Source organism: Macrotis lagotis, chromosome 4, assembly GCF_037893015.1.
Source record: "Macrotis lagotis isolate mMagLag1 chromosome 4, bilby.v1.9.chrom.fasta, whole genome shotgun sequence".
Lineage (NCBI taxonomy): Eukaryota > Metazoa > Chordata > Mammalia > Peramelemorphia > Peramelidae > Macrotis > Macrotis lagotis.
The window spans coordinates 223,557,972-223,569,971 of NC_133661.1; the positions used below are offsets into that span (position 1 = coordinate 223,557,972).

At 34.7% G+C, this 12,000-nt stretch overlaps 1 protein-coding gene across 3 annotated transcripts in view; it reads right to left on the reverse strand.

The window, feature by feature from the left end:
- The window catches only part of BTBD7 (BTB domain containing 7), a 78,247-nt gene that overhangs the window by 17,584 nt on the left and 48,663 nt on the right, over positions 1 to 12,000 (reverse strand). For all 3 annotated transcript variants that reach the window (XM_074235451.1, XM_074235450.1, XM_074235452.1), the window contains 2 exons: positions 9,745 to 9,953; positions 7,864 to 7,939 (listed from right to left, as the gene is read on the reverse strand). In XM_074235451.1, coding sequence (XP_074091552.1) covers positions 7,864 to 7,939; positions 9,745 to 9,953 — 285 coding nt within the window. The remainder of the gene's footprint in view (positions 1 to 7,863; positions 7,940 to 9,744; positions 9,954 to 12,000) is intronic.

The following is a 12,000-nucleotide window of genomic DNA, read 5'->3' on the forward strand; positions in this document are numbered from 1 at the left end:
TACCACCTGCCACACTTTATACTCCAGTCAAACTGGATGTGTTCATGTCTTAGCTCATACTGTTCATTTATTTATCCCTGTCCCTCTTACTTTCATTTACTGGTATCTTATCTATTTTTTAAACATCACCTCAAATGCTCTCTCCTCCAGGAAGCCTTCCCCACCTCAGAAATAACACACTGTTGTGTAACTTGTAATGTATACCAGGGAAAGTTAGAGATATGTGAGTAAGAACCTACTAGGTTTCAAGTTTCTTTTCAGGATAGGAATGATGGACTTAGTTGAGTTCTGTAGCTCCACCACTCCACAGAAAAGCAATCTGTGCCCAGGCATTTAATAAATGTCCACTTTATAGTATGTAAAATGTGAATATCACTCCATACACAGAATCCTTTGTTTTATATAAGGTGATATGGAATAGCAGTTTTAGCTGAGCAGGAAAAAAGCTTTTTCTTTTCTCATCATGAGAAAATTAATATTATAAGAATACTTGAACTCACAAAAATTCAAGGGAGGTTAAAAAAAAGGACAACAAATTTGGGAAACTTGTGTTTTTAAATCTAGAGTCCTGCTCCCACCTCCCTTATAAGAGAGGAAAAAATTAAAAGGATCTTTGCCTCTTAGGGGGCTTTGGCCAATAGTAAAATTGTATTTTACAAGTATGCTAACTAAAAAAGGGACTATATTTTTTAGCTTTTATCTTTCTTCTTTTAATTTTTGGATTTTTTTGCAAGGCAATGGGGTTAAGTGACTTGTCTATGGTCACACCTGCTAGATAATTATTAAGTGTCTGAGGTTGGATTTGAGCTCAGGGCCTCTTGACTCCAGGGTGCCACCTAGCATCCCCAGCCTTTATCTTTCTTAAAAGACTCCTCAATAGGAAAATGTGGCAAATGTTTCAGGAGATGGACTTTTTTTTGGGGGTGGGGGGGTGGGCTTTGAAGTAAGAGTAGAGAAGGCACAGACATATGCTGACATATGAATTTAACACCCAGTCTAGTTCCTGCTAGCTAAATTATCCACAAATACTCAGGATATGTTTTCCTCCTTTCTCAACAACTTCATGCCTGGTTCAGTTTTCCTATCTAGACTAACTTCTTTCCTCATTCTAATGAACATTTTATCTACTCTGTCCTGATGTTCTCTCACATATCACTATTTCTCACTATATTCAATGCTTCACTTGCTCTATTTTAGCTTCATACATACAGGAATGATCATATCTTTGACTCTGCTTTCACTCATAAGCGTTTTATGTTTTTGTTCAGGAAGCACTAATTTCCATCATATAATTATAATCTTTTATCCTCCCTTCTTTCCCTCTGACTCATTCCCTTCTAAGCTTACTCTTGATCCTCTCAAATTGACTTCAAATCATTTCATGTCTCAGCACTATTCCATGTCTCAGGGCTATCACCATTGATCTGAAAAATCTTGACTATTAGGAGAAATAGATTAATTCTGTTTTTAAAATATAAATTTCTGATTCCAACTACATGCAAAAATAATTTTCAACATTCATGTCTTTTTAAGATTTTTGAGCTACACATTTTTCTCCCTCCCTCCTTTCCCTACCCTCTGACAATCTGATATAGGTTATAAAATATACAACCATGTTGAACACATTTCTATATTAGTCATTCAACTCTACTTTTGAATCCTTGCTTCCTTTGTCCTTTTGCTGCTGAGCATTTTACCAAATCCCAAACTAGATTACTCCTAATCTTTCTCGTTTCTTTCTACTCACATTCTACAGGAAGGGAAGAAATTATAAAATTTCTGACTGAGTTGTGTCTATTATATTCCATGCTAACCGATCTTAAATGAGATCTCACTTAAGCAAAACAATTCCACTCCTCTTATCTTTTATGCTTTATTTCTATATATATATATATATATATATATATATATATATATATATATTTGGTTTGCAATCTATTTCTCCTCTTTTAATGCTTCCCCTTTGTGTTTATTTTACATTTGATTGTTAGCTTTCTAATTTTTAAAATATACATGTTGTTCATCAAATTTTTCTATTTTGTTAATGTATGCTTGTTATGGATATGACTTTCCCTACCTAGGGGTTGCTTTAGGATCCCAGAAATTCTGGTATGCTTTTTGGTATTATTTTCTTTCACACAATTAGTTTCTATGATTTGTTGACTCACTTATTACTTAGGATTTCAAAGGTAAGTATTCATTTAGGTTTGTGTTTTGTGATCCCAGTCTTTTTATTGTGTTAAAATTGGCAAAGGATGCGTTTCCTTTTTCCTCTCTTTTTACAACTGTTTCCAACATCTTCATTTCTTGCTGGGGGGACCCATTATTCTACAAGATTGATGTGGTGCTAAGAAATATGTGTATTCTTTTAGCAGTCCTATTTAGAAGATGCCTTTTAAGTTTTTTTGCTCTAGCTTCACCATCAATGTGTTCAGCTCTCTGTTTTAGTTTATTTTTTTGCTAGACTTACCCAAAACTGAAAGGATACTGGAATCTTCTGATATTGTCATATTAATGTCTTTTTGTAGTTCAGTTAATTTTTTTCTTTATAAATTGAGAAGTTATGGCATTTGCCATATTTAATATTTTTGTTTTCTATGGTTCCTTTTAGCATATAATTTAGTTCTTTTTCTTAATGTTATAAATGTTTTTGCTTTGTCTGAAAGTATGAATGAAACTTGTTTTTTGGTCACCTGCTCCACAGTAATTTTTTTCTATCCCCTCAATTTTGTTCTTTGTATGATTTTTTTTAAAGATTTGTTTTTTATAAACAAAAGATTGTAAGATTTACTTTCCTTAACTAATTGGTCACTCTTTTCACTTTCTTCAATTGTTTAATCCATGCAAATTTATTTATGTAAGTTAGATTTATATTGTCCTTTATTCTATCAATTTTTTGCCAAATTAAGTCTTCCCCCTCTTTTCCGCAGTCAAAAATATTTTTTGTCTTTTCTGTAATTTTAATTTAATTTAATTTTAATCTACTTTAAGGCAACCCTGCTCCCAAAGGTTCTTTTCTCCTCAAGCATTCCTCCTTCCTATTTGTCACTGTTACCCTAATTTTTGAGTTTAGAATTCCTTTTTCTAGTTATTTGATTCTTCCTTTTTTTCTCAGTTAAGAAGTAAAATTCTCTCTTCATTTCATTTTTCTTTAAAAATTTTTTCTTTAAAAATTTTTTCTTTACCTTTTTCCCTAAAAGGATTTCTTTCCCTCATTCTTTTTATTATTGTTATCTTCCCTCTCAATCTATACTTTTAATCTTTTGATTTATGATCTTTATACTTACCTTAATCATTCTTCAAGTCTCTATTACTCATGGAATTAAAGCTTCTGAGGTATCTATTTTGGGTTTCTTCTTCTAACAGTTTCTATGTTAATGCCTTGTAATCCTTCCCTTTACCCGCTTGTTCTTTTTTTCTGTTGTGCCTCACTCTAAGAGATACCAATTCCTGCAGGTGACAGAGAGAATATTGCCTCATGGTAGGAGTTTTCCTATATCTCTGATTGAGTAGTTTATTTTATTATTATTAACTCTGCTCTCCCTATGGTAATCCTTTCCCACCTCCTTCTATGTCATGAATTCATTCACCTGGGTAAATGGTCTTCCCCTCTTCTGTGTGTCAGATGACCCAGGAAGGTCTAATTCCTAATTTCCTAGGCACCAAATCCCAGCAGATTACACCATTATACAATAAGCATTTTTTATTTATAGAATATCTCACTACAGGAGCATATCAGTGGAATGTCCTCTCACCACTGAAACAAGATTGCACTATTTCTTACTCTTGTTTCAGTCCCTTCCTTTCCCTCCTCACCCATTTTCCTGTAGGTTTTTTCTTCCTAAAAAAATTACAGGAATTATTTTCTGTTAATGTTATTGTTAAGCTTTGGCTTGATAATGGTATATCATAAATTTCCCCTCTATCTTCTTTTTCTCTTCCCAACCTTTATATGTTCTCTATATTTTAGGCTCTCAAGAGCATGTTTTACCTATAGATGAGGTTGTTTTTGACGATTAACATAGAATGTTTTAGACTTGTTTCTATACTATCACCTGTATTTGTATTACTCTTAATGGTATCTCTGCTGTTTTCTTCTTATTGTTATCTGCAGGTATGGGATTGTTTCCTTTTTGTATTTCTATATTCTGTGATATTTGCAAAGCAAATAATTTTGCGCAGGCCCGGTTTTCTTTCTAGGAATGCCTCAAATATCCATAAAAAAATTAAAATTCCTTTATCATTAATGGCTAAGTCACCTTGGATTGCATCCTGAGATCCTTTGCTCTTCATTCCATCCTGAAGTTTCTGATGAGTACAGAATAGTTTTGTGCTATTTGAATTTCCTTTACAACTGAAAATCTTTCTCCTATTTGCTGGCTGAATTTATTATCAGTGTAATGGTTAAATTTAACCATTTTGTGTCTTGGGAGTTTTTTCAGGATAAGAATTTTTTTCTTCTTCCTGTAGGTAATCTGTGAATTCTTTCATTTGGCACTTTATTTTCTATATTTAAAAGTTCTGGGATATTTTCTTGTATCATTTCTTGCATTTTGAAGCTGAGATTTTGACTTAATCATGTTGTTCTGAGAGATTTATGAACCTTAAATTATCTCTAAACACAGCCTGTGTTTAAGTATAATATGTTTTGGAGTTGATGTTTTCTTTTAACATTATTGCTTTTTGCTTTTCTTTTATCAGATTGTCCTTTACTTCTGTATATTTACTTTTCCAAGTAGTTATTATCTTTTTTTTCTATAGTGAGACTCCTTACCCTGATTCAAATTTTCCTATTCTGTCAATTTTTCCTTTGAAATTCTGCTTTCACAATTTTTATTTCTTTTTTAAACCATTTTGGACTACAAATACACTTGTGGTTCCATGCTCTGTTGGGAATACACATAGTACACAGGTACTATATCTCATGAAATGTTGATTCATTTTCCTTTGTCCTGATGTGTTTATTCATAGATGCATGGGCTCTTTTACCTGATTTAAAGGTCATGTTCCCTTTTGTTAACTTCCATGTTGGTTTACAATATAAGACTGAGCCTGATAGTTATCATACATACCACCATAACAGTGCCTACTTAAGGAAAGTTGTACTTTACAGAATCTATGCATAAAAACCATTGTTATAAGGGTCTTGAGGCTATTATGATGGTCTCACCCTTTAAGGCAGGCGTGGGGAACGTTTTTTTTTTTTTTGACAAGAGCCAGTCTGATATTCCTTCTGGTTATATTTGGTCAAATATTCAATTTATTCACCCCTAAAAAGCTACTAGATTTACTGAAGTGAATTGAGTCCAGGCTACCAGACCAATCCAGCCTGCTGACTGATGATTCCCTTCCCCTGCCTAAAGAAAAGCTGTAAACTTATAAAACAGGTCCATGGAAAATACTGACAATAATATTTTTTGAAGTTCAGTACAGGTGCCCCCCCCATAATAATTAACCACTAATTTTTCTCCTGGATAGCACACCAAATATATTTCCCTGATCATTGATATGCATAGCTGCAAACAATACGGGGGACAACTAAATCAAAGTATTGGAACCCCACTCTCAGATGGGCACCCTGGAGCACTACCCTCCCTCCTCCACAGGTTTTGGCTGGTGCACCTCCTTTCTGATGAATGGACCCAAGTCTCTATGCTCCTCAATGCAGTTCTGCTCTTACGTGAGTTATACCCTATAATGGTGTGCATGTCTATGTTGTATTTTAGGTTCCCTTTTCTCTCTCTTCCTTTTCCCCTCTTCTTCATTGCAAGGCTTCAATAACACCTTGCTGTGAACTGATTCCCATGTTTCACATGCTATTCTCAGCATCCAAAGAAATTAAGGAGATGGTTCCCCAATATCTTTGGCTAACCCCAAGATTTCTCCTTAGATGTAAAGCAGGTACTTGGCCAAGGAACCATATTAATATTTCACCTACATCATAGGAATGACATCGCAAACCCACATCCTTCCAGGAGGGACTGCCTCATCCCAAAGAACTGTTTAAAAAGTTTATCTGGGTATGATCAAGATCTTTCCTTACTGAGATTTTTGGTACTTTCACCTTTTTTCACAGATTTCTCCTACAGCCTGTCTCACTCTCTTTTCACTTGGGGTAATACACACTTCAGTGGACTCAGTCTGTCCTAGGAGACTTTTTTTTTGGGGGGGGGGGGACCAATAAGATGATGGCCTCTCTTCCTTAGGCATGTATGTTTCCCCCCCTTTCCTCCAGATGTATCCTGCCCTCTGATCTTCAGTTCTCTCTATTGTAGCACACAGCACTGTCACACTATTCTCTTAGCCTGGATATCTGGTTTTTGATTTTCCTGGGTTAAGAGGTAGAGTTAATTTCTTTTGCAAATATATGGGTTGGCTTTAGCATCCCTTCTAGAGCACGGTAAGTAGTGGGTGAGGGATTGCTGAATGAGCATGTTAGAGGTTAGTAATTAGATTTTTCTGCTAATTTATCAGATTATTATTTCCTTAGGATTTGTATCCCTAGAGTATCAGACATCTTGAAATGGATATTCTGATGAATCTCAAACTTAACATGTCCAAAACAGATAATGCCCTGCCTCCAACTTACTTTAACTTGTGAGTACAACCTACCTTCTTTTTTGGTTGTTGTTCAGTTGTTTTAGTCATATAGAACCCCCATTTGGGGTTTTCTTGACAAAATTACTAGCTCATTTTTATAGATGAGGAACTTAGACAAACAATGACTTGCCTAAGGTCAACCAGGAAGAGGAGTCTCCCAGAGTCCAAGTGCAGAGCTCCAGAGCCAATCGCACCAACTAGCTGCCTGTACTATCTTTTTAAGTCATTAAGTTTGTAATTTTGGTGTAATTTTGTCTTGATCACTCCACATATCAAAGCAGTTGCAAAAATTGTATACTTTATTTCTCTACTTCATTCTCACATACTTCAGGGATATGCTAATAAATGTTTATCAACCAAAGGAGAGAGAGGAGACAACATGGAGTAGGGGAGATAAATGTATGCACAGACACACTTTTAAGTTTAAACTACACTATTAATATTTTCTCCACCCCTTTATAAAAGGCAATCAACAAAAAGATAAATCATACAAACACTTGGAGTTTTTGCAATTTCCCTGTGTAAATGATTAAAATGAAAATTTAACAGTTAGCTTCTTTAGAGCCAGGTACAACTACCATCCCAGTTTTGATCCCCAGACTCTTATCATTCCTTGTCTAGCTTAATAGTCTTGTAATGATCTCCTTCCTCTAGGTTATTTCCATTTCAAATCACACTTCATACTTTTCCAAAGTGATTTTTCTAACATGGTCTTACCATGTCACTCACTCCACCCTATGTCACATTTACTCCATCTCTGAGTATTTGCATTAGATATTTCCTGTCCCTAGAATGTTCTGCCTCCTGATCACTGATTTTTAAAACTTCCTGCTTCCATAAAACTTAACAAATACTAGTTTATATCTCTAAAAGAGTACATATAGGATACTATTTGCCTGAAAAGTGAATTAATAGACATGCGACTTATTTTCAGTCATTTAGAAAATGATGACTAAGGGCTCTATACTTTTATATCACTCTAGGACACTCATAGCATGTCTGAGGAATGAAAAGATATCTAAGAACTATATATAAATATATATTTACATAATAAATGTAACTTAAATATAACTTACTCACCTGTCCATCACTGAAAACAAGAAATTCCTATAATTTCTGACAAATTCTTTGAGATGGACAAATATATTAGTGCCTGTATCAAAGTCTGAAAACTGATATACAGTATTAATGTCAATATATTTCTGAAAATAGAAGGTATTTTGTGAGCATATTTTCTTAAAAGCAAAAACAAAAGACTCTTACCTCTGTCTGCTATTCTTTTCATCAACTGATGCTCACCCCATTTAATAAGATATTTAAGGATATCTTGTTCACTTGCCTACAATGCAAATACATAGAGTATTTTCATCTAAGTAAATGTTCTTAAATATACATTCCATCTTTTTATGGCACATTATGCCATCATAGTCAAGAAGAAATGAATGAATAGAAGATCAAGATTAGAATTAAGGGAAAACAAATAGAGAAATATGAGAAAATAAAAATCATTTTCCAAGATGAAGTCAAATTGTACAGAGATTAGATGAAAAAAGGTCCTCATAGTGAATTCCATTAATTGTTAGTGGTGACTACTTTTTTCATCCTAAGTAGCAGAGATTGCATTCCAAAAAGTTGCTCTAATCTGATAACTGGTAAAAGGTTCTGTTATGCACTGGGTATTTAACAGGAATGCACAGCTTTGTATGATTTATTAAAAGCTTAACCTGTTTCCCAATTTTTGTACTTTTAGGAAAAACAATTCATTCAAAACCAATCACTGGGAACAAAAAATTATGTTTTACCTCTCATACACCCGAATACAATTTGTATAAAATATCAAAGGACCAAGAAGTTACTGAAAGAATTTTCAATAAGCAGGTACGAGGGTGGGGTGGTGAGATGGCACAGTGGTTAGAGCACCAGCCCTGGAGTCAGAAGTATCTGAGTTCAAATCCCGCTTCAGACACTTAATAATTACCTAGCTGTGTGACCTTGGGCAAGCCACTTAACCCCATTTGCCTTGCAAAAACCTTAAAAAAAAAAAAAAGAAAAAAGCAGGTATGTGGCACAAATAAGAAAGGGTTTGCTTTATTAGAGGTGATTTTTGAAGAAGAATAATATATTTTCAAGACCACTGAATAATTGACCAAGACAAAGCAATTTTACAGAACAAGTACAAACATAAAGTAAAAATCAGATGGTTCAATATGAAATTAATAAAACTACTTAGCAACATAAGGTGTTATGTGGTATGTATGTACTGTCAATATGAGATGGAGTATAAGTAAAAAGTCTAAATATTTGCTCATTCACTTAACCTACATGGTTAAGACAATTTTGTTAAAAAGACAAACTTAGGGGCAGCTAGGTGGCGCAGTGGATAGAACACTGGCCCTGGAGTCAGGAGTATTGAGTTCAAATCCGGCCTCATACACTTAATAATTACCTAGCTGTGTGACCTTGGGCAAGCTACTTAATCACATTGCCTTGCAAAAACTAAAAGACAAACTTAAAAGTATTATTAGGGTAAAGTAGAACTAATTTAAAATTTTTTATTTTAACAAACTAGAGTTTTTGTCATTCATTGATTTAGTTACCTCTATCTATTCTAAACTAATAAGAATCACATATTAAAGCCTCAATCTTTCTTTGTCATAATCCTGGGGACATGTCATCATAAAGAAGTTTTCTACCTACATGATTCTAAACATAGGAAGCTGATGTTATTACAATTATGTAATTTGTGGGAATCAATAATTGAGTGTGTTGCTGAACATACACATGCTACAACTTCTTTTAGGACTACATTGATCAAACATGTTCCTGTGCTCAAGTTTGTACCTTAGCAATCTAAAGTTATACTCTCCTCCTTTGTATAAATCTGCTAAGGATTATTAGTTAATGATAACTTGTGGTGCAAAGAACATTGGATGGGGTATCTGGTCACCAACATTCTAATCTAGGCCCTGACGCATGGCAAAAATGCTTTACCTTTCCAGCCCCTTTTCCGATCTTCAAAATAAGGATGGTTGGACTAGATTCTTCTAGTTTTACATTCTGTGTACTATCATAGAAGGAGGATGAATTAGGTAAGCTAGGATATTTCTAAAGTGAATTTAGAATGAGAAGAGAATAATTAATTACCTGTAAGTAGTCAGATTGGATAGCAGTAAGAAGATGGTCTTTGCTGAGTTCATAAAAAACATCCGAAGTCATGACTTGAGTAAATTCCTCACAGAGGAAATGTAAAGCTTGTCGATGCACCCACTTAGAGCCATATGGATGAGAACTCCACTTGAGGATAGCAATTAAGGTATCTAAGGAGATGCTCTCGGCAATAATATCCTCACAGCCTAAAAGAAAATGCAAATATTTATCACTGAACATAAACATTCTAAATACTGTATAAAAGAGTACAAACTTAAGAACCGTTTAATATTATGTAAGTCAGAAAGTTTCAACTAAACCTAATGGGATAGGTCTTATTATGTGAAAATGGTCAGAAAGGTCTACCTTGTTCAAAAGAAACCAGAAAGGGGAAGAGATTAATACTACATGTCAAGAAGATATCCTCCTAAATTGTTATCTTATTGTCTGATCTTGCTATCTCTGCATGTTGTAAATTACTTAATAAAAACAAGTTAACCTTTTTGGAATATACTTCAAAGTTTTTGGCTGTGAAAAGGAAATAGATAACACTTTCTCACAACCAATCAATATAAATATAAAAGTTATGACAGTTTTAAGGGAATAACACTATCTGGTTATTTGCTGTCTCATTCTAGTAAAAAGTGATCATGTGATAAATTCTGAGAGATCAAATTATCAGTAAGACAAATCAAAAAGAGGAAACGTAAAGGAAGAAATGCTACTGTGGACTTAATTCTAATCAATCAATAAAAATTTCTGTGTAAAATATCATTTAAGAAAATTTTGGGGAAAATGATCATGTCCTCAACAGTTGGAGGAAGATAAAACAGAGCAGTCAGCTCTCTTTTTCTCTTTATGTATGTACACACAACATAGAGACAGACAATTAGTTTTTTAAAAGGTTAAGATTTTGTATTAAAGACTTAATTCAACAAATTTACTAAATGCCTTCTGCATTCAAAGGTAAAATGCAGTAAAAAAAAAGAAGAATGACTTGTCTCTGCTCTCAATGGCCCTATAATCCAGGAGATGGGGTAAGTACATTATTTCCAATACAAGGAAGAATAAAATGGGTGTTATTAAGAGATTCCAAATAACTCTAGAAGTTTAGAGAAGGATGAAATCCCTTCCAGCTGGTAGGAGGTTAGATCAAGTTTTGAGAAGAATTAGGTATTTACTGTTGGGCTTTGAAGAATGAAGATTTTTATAGGAGGGATGGGAAAAAGAAATCACATGAATAAAGGTTTGAACACATGAATGATCAGCCAAGGATCTGTTCTACTTGAGGAGAGTGAGAAGGATTAAAGTAAGGTTCTTCCTCTCTGCCCTCAAGGCCTTTCCTCCCTGTCAGGCTCAGCTGAAATGCCACCTTTTTATATGAAGCCATTCCTGATCCATCTAGTCATTAGTGTTTTCCTGACAGATTGCAAGTAAGCTCTGCTAGGACAGGGACTGTTTTAATTTCTGTCTTTATATATACTTAATGCCTAGATAGTATGGAATATAACTGGTGCTTTTAAAATGCATGGTCATGGGGTGGCTAGGTAGCTCAGTGGATACAGCACCAGCCCTGGAGTCAGGAGTACCTGAGTTCAAATCCGATCTCAGACACTTAATAATTACCTAGCTGTGTGGCCTCGGGCAAGTCACTTTAACCTCATTGCCTTAAAAAAAGAAAATGCATGGTCAAGAATAGCAAAGAGGTCAGTGTCATTGGATTACAGAGTACATACAAGAGATTAAGGTCTAAGAAGAATGGAAAATTAGAAAGGGGTTTTCAAAGCCAAATAGGAAATTTTTTTCAATATTTAAAGTGATAGGAAGGCACAGAAGGAAGGTATAACACGACTGGACCTACACTTTAGAAATATTAATTTGCTGCTAGTTTACTGGAGGGATGGACTGGAATGAGGAGAGACATGAAGAGGGAGACTAACCAACAGGCTAATGCAATAATTTAGAGGTGAGATGAAGACTTGCACCAGTGTGGTGGTAATATCTGAAGAAAGAGGGTGTAAAAGATAGGACTTGGAAGCTGATTGGATAGAGATGAGAGACAGTGAGGATTCAAGGAAGACAGCTATGCTGTGAATTTAGATGAGTGGAGGAATGACTTATTAAAAGTAATAGGGGGGCGGCTAGGTGGTGTAGTGGATAAAGCACTGGCCTTGGAGTCAGGAGTACCTGGGTTCAAATCCGGTCTCAGATACTTAATAATTACCTAGCTGTGTGGCCTTGGCCAAGCCACTT